Below are 14233 nucleotides of genomic sequence, written 5' to 3'. Positions count from 1 at the left end.
ACTTTTCGGTGGCTGCGTTGTTGTGTTGTTTATTCATAAAATTGTCACTGATCCCGGGCAGATCCAGAGTCTGTCCTGCCCTGAACGGAGATGAAGTTGTTGTGAAGGGACCAACAGCTGAAGAGAATCAAATTTTCTTCCTTTCTGTATGCCTGAACTCGATGCATTCACTCCCTCATTTAAAGCACGTACAAGGTCAGAGTGAGACTGTGGGATATGTAAAGTAGAGAGTAAAGACGTTAAACCAGTGACAGCAGAGTAGTTACTGCTTCCAAGCCTGGTCCTCAAATGCTCCCTAAAGCACCCTCATAAATCGAGTTAATGGAGGGAGAGGTGGAGGGCACTTAAAGAGACTCCAGTGGCTTTGTTCTGGTAGCATACGCCGTCTTGTCTCAAGGAGACCACTTTGGTGTTCTTGAAAAGGCAGGAAAACTTTCCGCCAGGTACTCTGCTCTGTCACCTCCCTCTCAGCCTCCTCTTGTGCCGGGTTTGCGGCTCTGTCCCCAGCCTGGTGGACGATGTTGCTTCTATTGCGTGTCAAAAACTATCAGTTCAGTGAAGCGGCTTTGCTGTGTGTTATAAGCTGGTGTATTAAAGTAGTGAATTTGTTTACACTTAATATGCCTAAAACATGCCCAGTTATTATTTCAAAACATTAGCAATTGACAAAAACAGGCAATCAGTTGTTCACAAAGTAGTTCACAAGAGAGCTGCGAAGCAGTGCTGCTCCAGAGCCTGATGCCACGGCGAGGGAGCCATAGTGTTCCTGGAAAAGAAATCTCGTGACATGGAGTAGTGTGTGAGAGTGCACAACTGGCTCACAGCGAAGGACATTTTCTCTCCTAGGGTTCAGGAAAGCAGAAACTGGTGGAAGCCCCAAATGGAGAACATTAGTGAAAAATAGTACTGGCGGATGGAGAATTGTGGCCTATAGATGCAAGTATAGAGCCAGATTGATTAGTGAAACCAAGCAGGAGAGAGCCAGAGACAGCCCAACACCCTGTTTGAAAAACCGCAGTGTTCTCAGTTTCTGATCCTGCTGGAATTAAATATGTTCCAAAATGGGGAGGAAAGCAATATTTGGAATCTTTGTCCTGAAGGAAAGGTAGAACTGTCCTTCCATTTGGTTTACTTTTATATGGTAAGGCTGGAGAGCCTGTCACTTCTCCTAAGACTGCTGCGAAGAGGCAGTGAGGGCCCAACTGTCTACCTCAGCAGTTATTTTTGGTGCTAGTAATTAAAAACAGGATCTAACAGGTTTCTATAGTACCTTAAAAAGGTTGGGTTTGCTTGGTTTGTACTATGTACAGCCAATCCTATATCTGGCTGCAATACCACCCAGAAAGCAGCCAAGAAAAATCATGGGTTTCTCATTCAAGCACCTGGGTTTTCTTACGGTCTTTCTCCCGTATTCATGAAATTCCACAGAAGCTGGATGAAATGACATCTTAATGTACTTTTACAATAAAGGTTTCAAGTTGAAAGTTTAACAAACTGCATTGTAGTCCATGAAGGAAATGACCATTAAATACAAACTGTAAAAAGGATTTCTTTTCTTTAAGCCAGATTTCTGTCTTAGATGCCAGAAAATAAGTTAGTTTTCCATTTTCCAGGCACGTCTCCCTTCCACGAAGGTTGGAATTCATCTGTGGTAGATTAATTTACTAACAGAAGTGAGAAGTTGATCAGCAAGTCTATGTGTGTTAGGTCTCACATCTATATGTAACAACCTGTGCCCCTCACGCACACCCCGAGGTCTCGATCGCTCGGTCACCCTCCATGTACCACAACACTTTCCCATCCCACAGCCCAGCTTCCCTTCCCTCTCAAATCAGGGCAGTGAAGGTGGGGAGGAGCACAAGGGTTTGGGAGCAGTCGGGGGGTATGTACCCAGGAGTAGCTTCCAGTCCCCTGGTCTTACACACAGGTCACTGTGTCTCTGTCCTTACCAGTACAGGACAGCTGCTCACAGTGCATTGACAGTTGCTGCAAATAATCCTCTTTCACAGCACCCAGGTGTAAGTTGTTCCCCATCTCCATTCAGGGGCCATTTCGGCACCAGAGCACCTGATCTTACAGTCCTTCCCAGTCCCTAGCAGGAGCAGTCGTCACAAACAGAGCCTGGGTGCTGGATGCCTTCTGCCTTGTCAGCTGAGTCAGGGATCCAGCTTAAGGGCTCCCCAGAGGGGGCAGAAAACATTCCTGGGCACACAATGCAAAGCAGTGGCGGTGCTGTCCCTGACATTTAAGTCAGTCAGAAGGACTGGTTACCTTTGTACTGGCAGACCTAAGGGATATCTGTCCTGCAGCCAGCATACAACCAGCATCAACTCTCTAGCAAGTCATCTGACTAATTTGACAGAAATGCAATCGTGTGTCTGTATCTGATCTGGGTCAAATGAGATACAGTAACACACAGATCTGGTATCAGTTATTATGAAGCCACAGCGTGTTGACCAGTCTAGACTTGGTTTTAATTTTTTTTCTCCGCTTCGCTAGATTTTACTGTCTATTTAGTTGCAGATCTAAATTTCTGTTTCTGCAGCCTTGAGGCCACATCAAAGTGCTTTAGCATTTTTGCATCAGCTGTGTTAGAAGAGAAGGCATGTCTTAGAGGTCTTCTGTTTGTAACTTTAAGACTGTACTTGACAAACTCTTTTAAAAAATCCTGGGAATTTATGTCGTAGAGTCAATACAAACTGAAGTGCCAGAACTCTCTGATGGGTTTCAGTATTAAAATGCTAACAAAATGGGTTTAACTGAAAGTTAAACAAGTGTAAGGACTTCTCGGTGGAGGAAAAAAGAGGTGCAGTGACAACAGCAGGTGGAGCTGTTGGAAACTTAAAATGTGTTGGTCCTGGTGGGAATGCAAAACATTCTCTGTGCAAAGCTGAAGAACCTGCACCTGGTATGTGGTATTTCCTACTACTAATGCTCCTACTACACATATGCTCCAGAACATTATCAGCACTGTCTCTGATAGCCAATAGTGTAGTACCTGCCTGTTTTCTATAGTTTGAATTAAAAGAAAACTGAGTTTCTTATAAAAACTAAACATGAAATATCCTATATTTTGGTAGTTTATATCCAGATTTAAACTGTAAAGCAAGAATAATTCATTGTAATTATACTTTAAAATCCATGAAATGAAACAAAGTTTTCTTTAAGTTGGTAGTGTTATTGTAACCCTGAATATCTTAAAGATAAAATTCAAGGTAAGGGCCATGGAGGAAGCAGTAATTTTTATTTGACTGTTAGAATTGGCAAGACTCAGAGAAGCTTCTAGGCACACAAACCCTTCCTGAGGTTTGTAACGGAAGCCACAGATTTCAAGCTTTGTGCGGGTTGGAAACAAGTGCTCTGAGTTTAATTTAATTAACATGGAGCAGAGCAAGGTGATAAGGTGATTGGCCTGCAGGGGACAGGTAGAGAGGGAAAGACAATTGTTAGCTATGGAATCTTTAGGAGTAAGCTGTGGGTGGTTTTAAAATGGGATGCACAGGGAAATGCCAGATCAGAGTGGGCAGATGATTTTAAAGGAATTTTCGTGGTATGCCTTTGTAATTGAGCTACAGAAACATATTGCAGTTTATTATGGAGACAATATTGATAAGAAGTTTGGCATAGTTCTTTTGAGTACGTTGTGTTTCATCACTTGTATTGTTAATTTTATTCTGAGGAGTGAAGCTAAATAACCACTATGCAACTGTATTTGAGTGTTCAAACACAACCCTGAACAGTTAGCCCATTCGCAGGGAGCAAGAAATGCTTTCCCAAGAAAGAAAGAAGAGCAAAGGAGGCACAGGAGTGTGCTTAGTGGGGTCAGGGGTTGGGGAAAGTTCTGGATAAATGCTTTGCCAATGAGTCACCTAAGAGAAACTGATGGGTTAGTCTGGGTATCTTGCATTACCGTTTCAGCTGGACCTGTGATACTAAGCCACATGTTAGAGGTACAGTCTTCACCAATTAAAAATACCACTTAGCAAAACAAGTAGGGCAGAAGACTAGGTGGAATGTTTCCTATTTTGTTACCTTCTTTTCTTGTCACTTAATTTGTAATCACACTCAATAACTGGATATTTTTTTATATAACCACTGTTATATTTTTAAATATATAGCATATACTAATGCAGACTAGAATTAAATCATTGATTATTCAGCCATAAACATTTTAAAGGTAGCTTTTGATGTTTAAGAAATGAAGCAGTACACGCTAAGTCATGGATCCTCAATGCTGTCAACCTGGAGGACCTTTCACATTGAGTAGTGTTGTGAAGTATGATAAAAGCGGAAACAAAGAAGGGTGTTAATGGCATAGAAGTCAAAATGCAGACCAAGCCCTGACAGCATCCTTTTATGTACTCATTTTGCTTTATTGGCTAAAGGAACAGTTTCCTTTTAACCTAATTTAAAACAGACTTTCTCCCCCCCCCTCGAGTGAAAAGTTTTTATTGAAGTTTTTGAGTAACTGCTGATGTAGGAGTCTGACAAATAAAACGAATGGCAGGACATCATTTGTAACCCCTGACTTGTTTGCTTTTTAATGTAGAGTGTAATAAATGAGAACATAGATTCACTTGTCCTGGTAATCACCTTGTATTTCCAGAGAGACCAATTCACTCCATGAGTGCAAAATTAGAAGGTAACAACCTCTTTGATATTTTAAAGTTGAAACGCATTTATCAGTTATTTAGAAAATACAAAGGAAACTGGCAGCTGAAGGAGCTTCCACAAACTTTGTTTTGGGTTTTCAATGTTTCCCTTTCCTATTTTTAGACTACTGTAAAGCAAAGTAACTCTTGATTTAAATAGCATAACTCCTGGCTTACAGTGGTACAAGAAAACAAAGAAAAACCCCAAACTGTTTTTCGGCTGGAAAACAGGAAGGGACTTTAAGAGTCAGCTGGAGTTGATGCCCAAAGGATACATATAGCTTTATACATTTGCAATGTATATGAGTATGACAGGATTTATATATGGTCTGTCAACCTTCCTATGAATAATGCTTGCTATAAGCAATGTCACAGTACATGACATACAATGGCTTTTGAAGTAAATGGTAGCAGCGCTCTCAAGATTTGCTTGAATTTCTTCAGTGTCACTGGCATTTTGTAACATCACACATACCTCTGTCCTTCTAGAAGTCAAGTGCACTTTTTGCAAGTAAATAAAGATTTCCTGACTCTTTCAAATGTAGTGTGAATATTTTGCTTTTTTTTCCCTGCCCCCTCCCTGCAAAAAGCACATGCAAGTGAAAGCTAGCTACTCATGAAAACTGATGGTTTTAGAAATTTCATGCACATTTATTTAGATAACAATTATTATTTAAGTATTCTCATTCCTATTATACACATGAATATGTAGAGGCCATAATCCAAATATGACATTAAAGACCTCCCTCACTATATAAAAATTAAGACACACCATAACAGGAAGTTTTAGCATTATTATTCTGGCTATGAAATCTGTAAATCATGTCCATATGCTTAAAAAGCAAGTCACGCTGAACACAGTAATAAAAGGCATTTCAAACTTCAAAGAGAATGTTCCTCTGCTCAATAACCTTCCCTCTGAGAAGGTCATTTAGTCATAGGTTAAGAGCTAATGACATCAGTCAAAAAACGGATCTGCTATGAATTTTACATACCTCATTTAAGTCTTCTGAATTGTTATATTAAATCTCTATTATTAAATTCTGATGTATCGATATGAAAGATAACATAAAGCATTTCTATTTTAAAGTTCATTGAATATCTTTAAATGGATTGAAGAATACAGAATTTCTCAAATAAAATAACATTATGAGTTTCTATAAATCCTCAACAAATTCCAATTATCTGCTTGTGTTTCCATCTCCACCAGAGCCTCCTTTTAGTCATGGTTTTCCAGGTAAAGGATTTGTGGCTGTGCCACGGTGTTAGTGACTTCCGGATCTTCTTGGGGCTGTGGCAATGAAGACCACCACGCAGCACTGACATTTACAGCATTGTGCTTAAACTCTTGAGCTTTTCCACACAGTATTTCAGTGAATGTTACAAATATGCAGCATATGCTCTAGCTTAGGTCATTTTCTAATCATACAGGAGAGCGGGATGGAAAAGAGCAGCACCCTGCGATGCAGAGACTGGCACAGGACCTTAGGAGAAGATGATCTGCTGGGAGGGGAATTTATTGTAAAGGAAGGAAGCTGTAAGATCCCCGTGCTGCAAACACAGTAGTGCACGAGTGCAGTCCAAAAAGTAGGTGGGTGAAGGCTTCAGAAGGTGAAAGTGCCTTTCTTCTACAGGAGCCAACAGGAGGCGAGGGATGTCCAATGCTCATACTCAAGCAATTGGTTTGTAGGGCTAGGGAATGATATTTTCATGTTCCTGCGCAGGTAAGTGTGAATCTGGTCCATTCAGAGCTCATGGGCGTCTCTGCTTTCCTGCCCAGGACAGTGCTGTGCGTTAGGTGAAGCGAGAGGGGATGGATCCATCGTACTGCGTGACAGGGGAAGGCTGCAGGACTGCAGCCCTGTCCTGGTGTGTGTGGTGGCCCTGAGTACGGGACACCGGCAAGAGGTGTCCCCTTCCCCTGCCAGCCCTGGCACAGTGTGGGTGCTCACCTCCACCTCATTTTGTGACCTGGTGGGCCAGAGGCAGCTGGGTGACAGATGAATGGGTTAATGGAGAGAGAAGGAGTTGTGTGAGGTCCTGTGCTGCACCAGGAGGGAAGGAGGCGAGGGTGAGGTTAGTGTGCACGTACTCACACATGTGCACACACACACACGCCCCAAGTCTGTTATCCTGCAAAGGTTTGAGTACGAGTTTCAACTTTGTGTACCAGAGTTGACAATCCTATTTGAAGCACAAAGAAGGACTTTCATAAGCCTTCTGGAAATTAGGGCTATGAATCTCTAAGGAGCATGAAAGTTGTAAACTAGATAAATATTTAAGTGTGTGCTGGCTGCTTAGGCCACTCTTGTTAGTGAATGACACCACATGCAGTTTCCTTTTCCACCTTCACGGTAAGCCTGAGACCTGTTCTGATTTCACAAGCTTTCTGGCACATCGCTGCTGCAAAATGGAAATCCCTTACAGGTAGAAGAACCTGTAGGGGATTAAATGTGAAAATAACACTGAATTTTACGTTGACCTTCAGGTGTGGTTTTGGTGATCACATATTCTCTGTTGTTTGAGTATGTTTCTATCAAAAATATTTACTTAAGCATTTCACAAAGTGATCCGGAGGAGGTAAGCACAAAATTTTGAGGTTAAGGGTTAAATTCACCCAGAGGCTGAGGCTGAACAAAGCCTGTGGACATGGCAACATCTCACTCCTTCCCATTGGGATCTTCAATCCTGAGTTAGATCTCCAGGCACAGGTCTGTTTTTCAGTGGTCTAGGAAGGTGTGAAAACCTCAGAGCAGGGTTCACAATGGTGGTCAGCGATGGTACTTTTCTAGCTTGGGTATCCTAATGGCTATTTCACTCTCCTGGGGGTTAGGTGGCTCATGTTCAACTCCCTCTCTGCCTCAGTGAGAAAAGCTTTTGAACATGGTTTTCAGCCCCTCAGTGACTGCTTCATCTAAGAGCTTTCTGGAGTTGAAGCAGACTTATTTATTTCTCAGGTTGGAGCAGTTCTGTTTTGTAAAAAAAAGTTAATATATTCACTGGGCAGGACAGAAAACTGAGGAAACCTCTACAGATCAACATTGACAAGACTCAGGCATAATTAATACAGGGTTCAGTTGTTAAACTTCAACTTAAGAAAAGCTAGAAAATGCAAAAGTTTAAACTCTTTCCACGGACTTTAGCTGTACAAATACTGTAGTTTTGCACAAAGGTGTATTTTTACTCCATATGCCTCTGGTGCCACCAGTTAAGTGTCTGGTTTGCCTCTGCAGCTCCCTGGCTTTCTGAGGAATGTGCTAATGGCATAGCCTATCTGCAGTCCAACCACGAGGTCGGGGTGGCCCCGACTGAGCTGGGTGAGAAGTGATGGGGCAGTTCATTCCTTTTATGGACCCTTGTATAGCTCAGGGACTTCGCCCACCACGTACATGTGTCTGAATTTAGAGCCTCTGTGTCGCGAATGAGTGGTTTAGAGGCCGCTTAAAAAATCACCATCAAAAGTATGAGCAGAAGGTGATTTTAATAGTAATTTATAAAAGCGTGACTTAGTAGAGTTCAATGGCAAGGTTCACTCTATTACTTACTACACGGATGAAACATATAAAGGAAAATCGAGTCAAAATTGGGCTAGAATGATTTACATAGAGACTGAGGACAAAAAGGGTAAGGGAGACCCTCCCACTGAGTCACGAGGTTCAGAGAAGACCCCCTTGCTCTCTAAACTCCTGATGGAGCTTAGGTGTGGCTGGATCCACTCTTAGTCTCAGACTTGGTCAACGGTTTATATCTAATGGGGGAAATACGAGGAATAAGGAAACCCTCCCGTTGAGTCACGAGATTCAGAGTAGACCCCCTTACTTTCTAAACTACTTCTCAGAGAGGAGTTGAGGTGCGGCTGGATCCACTCCTAGTCCCAGACTTGGTCAACGGTTTATATCTAATACAAAAAGGGTATGGAGACCCTCCTGTTGAATCATGAGGTTCAGAGAAGACCCCCTTGCTTTCTAAACTCCTTCTCAGAGAGGAGTCTAGTTGTGGCTGGATCCACCCTTAGTCTCAGACTTGGTCAATTGTTTATGTCTAAGGGATTATATGTGTTTAGCAGCAGTCTACAGTTCATTCACAGTTTTAAGATAGATCATAAGATTTCAGCAGCACTTAATCATTGACTTATTTAACATTTACAAAGTAAGTCTACTACTGTAGAGTCTACTACAATCACGACAGTGACTTAATTACAGATTATGCTTACTATCAGTTCACACATACACATGCAGAAATATATATATTAATGTACAAAAAGTATACCTGTTAAAAATTCCCCTCGAGTTCAGTGAAATATTCATGTCAAATGTCTTGGCATTTCTCAACGGGTGATGGGTTGAGCCTGAGGACCACGAGGTCCCGTGGCAGTTGGTGATGGTCCTCCAAATATCACAGACCCGAGAGGTCGCGAGCTCTGAGGGGCTCAGAGGGAGACGCTGGGTGCAGCCCACTGCGGTCCAAGAGAGCTCAAAGGGCCTCGCTTAGGACCACCGTTTATAGGTTCACAAGATGATTGGCTTTAGTCATCTGCAGATTTCCATACTGGCCACAGTCCCAGGTTATAGTTACCAAAAATTCTCAAGGTTTCAGTAACAATAATATCATTCGACTTGAGCTATGACTCAGATAAGGGTATCAGGGGATGACACCTGGGCCAGGCAGGAGGAGTACGTTCCTGGCCTCAGCTATGCAGAGTTTCTGATACGGTCAAGAGGCGCTCAACCGTCTGACTCAACCAAGGCTGAGGTTTCATGGGAATTTCTGAGATCAACAAGCAGCCCGGGGGGAGGGGGAGGAATGTACCACCAAACTCTTGGAGGAGTGAGGGAAATGCAAGGGTGTGCTTCTGCTACCAAGCTGGTTCACCTGGTTTTGCACATCCCCTTCTTGTCCATGCAGCGTGCATGCTGGTTGGAGGTGGCCCCTGCTGTGGCAGGGGAGCCCAGTGCAGACCAGCAGGGGCTCCACCCAGCACGCTCAGAGATCAGACTGCGTTGCTTGGTCAGAGGATCCCAGGCCAGTTACCAGGACGGATTACGAAAACAGCCTGCCGGTATGTTTGCACAGGCCTAGATCACGGACGGCTTAGGAAGCGCTCAGAGCAGTCGTCCAGGGTCGAATTGTAAATGTCTTACTCAGACAAAAGACACGTTAAATTGTTTTGTTGGGGTTTTTGGGGGGGGGGTTAATTTTTTTTTTTTAAATTATTTTTGATTGGTGCTTTGTCCAATAATTCAATCAATCTTACAGGATTTGGCTCTAATTTTATTTTAAAGCAATCTATTTTTTCCCTGTATAAATATAAAGAAATCTCAGAGGCACATCAAAAAGCCATTTTCTATTCCCTGTGTTGTGTCAACCTTTCCATCTCTGTAGCAGTTGTTTCATTTGCTGTGTTCCCTTCATTCACAGTGCAGTGCAGAATTGGAGAATTCAGCAAAGGGGAAAAAATGATTCAGTCGTCAAGACTATCACTTCCAGTTCAGGATTATTGCTCACAATATTTTCTCTGGCTCAGTCCAGACTTCAGTGGCTCAGACAATAATGCTGTCCTTGTACTTGATTTGGTTAAAACACTGTTACTCAGGCCTCACACTGGTGAAAGGAATTTCAGTGCAACGGAGATATTTTCATAGCATGGTAAGCTAAAAGAAAAACCATCTTTTAGTGAACCGCGCCTTTCCAAAAAACACTGAAGAACTAGTACTAGTATGGCTGTTATCCCCTTAGGGAGATTAACACACTACACCAGGAACAAATAAATAAATCACACATGGTTGTTGGGCAGACGTGGGAAAAATGATTCTTCTTTACTGAAACTATTCGATCAAGTGACCTTGTTTCGACCTGGGTTTGGGCAGAAGCCAGTCCCAGTGGGACAAACATAAGAAGGCTGTACTTGAGATGGCTTTGGCTTTTTGCGTATTTTCTTTTTGTTGGGCAGAGTTTTAAAATAACAGAAAAACCAAAACCACTCGAATAACTGATGTATTTATTTTCTTATATACACTTAAATATGGCACATCTGACAGTAGTTGTACAATAAACTCAAAATGATAATCAAAGCTGGACAGTAGATCAAATAACTCAGTGCTGAACCTATGAGAAGCCAAATCCTGTACACTGAATTTCTGAAGAATGTTTCACCCAGGAGCTGCATTAGCTAGGGATTCAGAGGCTAAGATTATCTAGTCTCAATTTCTGAAAGACTGGCTGATGACTGTGGCTCTACTACCAATATACCAGCTTCATCTTCCATGACGTAGCATTGAACTGGCACTTCCCACTCTTTCTTCTACACAGCCAGCAGTTCATCGGTTGTTGTTACCTCTTAGAGAACAATTACCAACGTCCCAGAGGATTCACCTGCAGGTAGTGATTACTCTAATAAATAAATGCAGACTGGATTCATTCTTCTGCTATTAATGTGGAAGATGTTCGTGTTTACTATTGTTTGAAAGTCAGTGACAGCTACTTTGCAAAGCAGTGGATTTTCGGAGAATAGGGGAAGCTCAGTCAAGGAGTTTCTTTGCTTTGGGACCCATGAGAACCTCTCTTCTCCTTCGGACAACGACAATGCCTGGAACACATTGGTTTTGCAGTTGGGCATGTTCTGGGTTGGGATGGACATTTGTCCTCACAGCTGTTTGATAAAGGAGAAAAAAGGAAAAAGAGAGAAGCATTGTAATATGATAATTCCTCGCTGTCGCAGTCCTCAACTTTTTCATCATTGAACACTGCAATGCTCTCTAGACAACGTTTTGGAAGGTGTCGACACCCTACAACACAGGGAGACGATTGCTGCCTGACAGTTCTTGTCTGCAGCAACATGTCCTGCTGTTGTCCATTTGTCCACAGTCACGACCTAAGTAATGCTTTCATTTCTTGTGAGCGGTGAAGTCCAGAGTGTCAGCACTGGATAGTGCTGCCCTCAAATTCTGCGAAGTACCTTAGGTCACCGGACACTTCAGCTTTGGTCCTCCAGGAACACTGGGCATAAAAGTCTGGCATCAAAGTCCTGTGTCCAGATTATAGTAACTTCTAGAAGCCAAACTCATGTAAACAAATGATTGCATTGATCCCCTCCCACCTGTCTGAAACACATAAATGACCAAGTTTCTCATGCTCGCTTTCAGCTCTGCTGATTCTATTTTTATACTTGTTGTCAACTATTTTATGCTTGTTCATATTTTCAAAGCTGAACCTAAAGATGCAAAGGTTACTTCTTCCACAGCTTCTTCTCCATGAATGAACTTATGAAGTCTATGAGAATGGACGCTGTGGGTGATCATTCAGTGAACTGCAGCTCTGCTAAGGTACGCAGGGAAACTGGATGCTGACTGTCCTTACGTAAGCTTTCAGCCAGAGCTCCTGCATGCTCCTGAATCTCTGCATGTGGCCAAGGCTTTCTGAGAAGGAAATTTTGAAACTAAACTAATGCATGAAAAAGGAGTATTTTGAAAGGGTATTTTCTATCAAAGTTTTGCCAGAGAAACCTTAAAAATGGTTACACAAAAGGATTAGGAAAATGCATGGAGTATAACGGCCCCCGAACAATTTTCCAGCTTCTCAGTGGAATCAGAGCTGATTGAGTGGCTTTGTATGTATACAAAATTGCATTATCTCTAGAAAATCTCTTGCTCTGAGGACAAAGTGAGTAAGGAATGAGCTGTATGGTGTGGGTGCCAACTTAGGGAGCTTTTGTCCCTAGACATCCATGAGTCTGCATTCAGCTGTGACAGAGAACACAGGATGGGTTCATATCTACCTACAAATGCAAGACTCGGTATCTCACTGTAAATCCCCTGTGTCACACAGTAATTTCAGTTGAAGCACAGTTTTAACCATCATTCCCTTAAGATTAGGGGGAAAAAAAAGTAATAAATATTGGTAGATGAGGCGCTTAGGGACATGGTGTAGTGGGCATGGTGGTGTTGGTTGACAGTTGGACTCGATGATCTTAGAGGTCTTTTCCAACCTTAATGATTCTATGATTCTATGATTCTATGGTAGTTGAATAGCATCCTTGTCCAGATTTCTTTAAAACATGTTAATTAAATAAACCTTAGACTCCTTCTATGAAGCAAGTATTGTAAATATCACTTCTATTATTATTATCTCCCTAACTGCAGCAAGGTGTTTTATCCTGCGTGGACCTCCTAGCTAATTCAGCACTTGCACCTCCAGCATCTACGCAATGTAATTCAGATCTTGCAGCACAGACTCTGAATGACAAGGAACACTTACCTGCAGGTTTCAGCATGAAATATCTTGTGTTTTAGAGCACAGCTCTCCTGGCTCTCCCTACACAAATAGCAGCTGCAGTTCTCTTTACTTTGAAAGAAATCTGTGGGACACTTTTGTCTACAGATGCATTCGCAATTTTCTTCGTCAAATTCCATATGTTGTCCACACATAGCCAGCTCAGCAAGAGGAGGGAGTCCTGCAATAGCACATGCATCTTTTAGCAGTAAGCTTTACATGTCTAAATCCTGCTTTTGAAGGGGCTAACTCTTCCTTTGCAATCACTAGGACTCACGCATGTACTCTCTGACAGATTCTAGTCTTCAGAATTTCTGTTGTAACTTACAGTGCAGAAAAGGACTTGAGAGGATTGGGCTGATTATTTCACTTACTCTAATACTGCTATTTCTTATGGGTTGAACCCTGCATAAAAATACTTTATTTTGGGGCTGTATATTAAAAGAGCCTAGTGTTAGGTTTTGGAATGCACAAATGTTTACTGGACAGCAGGTTTCAAAAAGAAGATCTGAAAGAGGATTTAGTCTATACCCATGACAAAAATGCATATCCACGCAAATTGTCACACTCACCACTCAATGTACTTCACTATCCATATACTGCGGAAATTTTGCAAAAGCAATGCTATGTCTAGTAAGGTGCGAGCTGGTCTAGCTCTTCAATAAGTATATGCATACTTGTCAGTTAAAGATAGAAGAAAATACTTTGTTTCAGAAACAAAACCCCAGCCAAGTGAATGCACTGTCTAATACCTCATCTATCTTCCCTCAAAATACACATCTGGATCACAATATGGGGCTAATCCTAGCAAAAAGGGAACACATTTCGTGAAAGCTTTATTAAAATGCTAGCAGCACATCCCCGCTTAAAGGTCATGGCATATAATGTGTCATTGGGAAGGTAATTTCCTGTAGTTTTACAATTAGCTCTTGGATTTAACCTACGGAATGTGGAATGTAACCTGCGTCTGCGACCTCTGCAGCCTCTGCAGATGGAGCTCTCATCTCAGTGGCCAGAAAAGGCTTGCACATTACTTGAAAGAAACCTTCATTATTATTTACTTAATGCTGGAAAACCAATATCCAGACAGAATAAAACCCACGTCCTATTGGAAGGGAGGAAGAAATCTGCCCCAGATTCTTGGAAGACAAATCTCTTCCTTGGGATGATAAAGTTTGGCGTGTGTAAAGTGGCATAGAGTGTTTCAGTCTCACTTTGTTTCAACCTCAAAGACAGATTTTAAGTTATTTTGTCCCAGCCACTGCCAAACGCAATGTACTTCAGAGACTGATATTTTATCTGAGGAAATACTG

General features: G+C 42.1%; 1 protein-coding gene across 1 annotated transcript in view; it reads right to left on the bottom strand.

The window, feature by feature from the left end:
* Positions 1-10633: 10633 nt before the first annotated feature.
* VEGFD (vascular endothelial growth factor D) overlaps positions 10634-14233 on the bottom strand; it is a 31842-nt gene continuing 28242 nt past the window's right edge. Inside the window, exons 6-7 of the mRNA XM_075175893.1 lie at positions 12906-13101; positions 10634-11301 (exon numbers count right to left, since the gene is read on the bottom strand). Of these exons, the coding sequence (XP_075031994.1) occupies positions 11175-11301; positions 12906-13101 (323 nt within the window). The 3' untranslated portion in view covers positions 10634-11174. The remainder of the gene's footprint in view (positions 11302-12905; positions 13102-14233) is intronic.

This window comes from Calonectris borealis, chromosome 1 (genome assembly GCF_964195595.1).
Source record: "Calonectris borealis chromosome 1, bCalBor7.hap1.2, whole genome shotgun sequence".
Taxonomy (NCBI): domain Eukaryota; kingdom Metazoa; phylum Chordata; class Aves; order Procellariiformes; family Procellariidae; genus Calonectris; species Calonectris borealis.
This window is presented reverse-complemented; position numbering and strand designations above follow the sequence as displayed.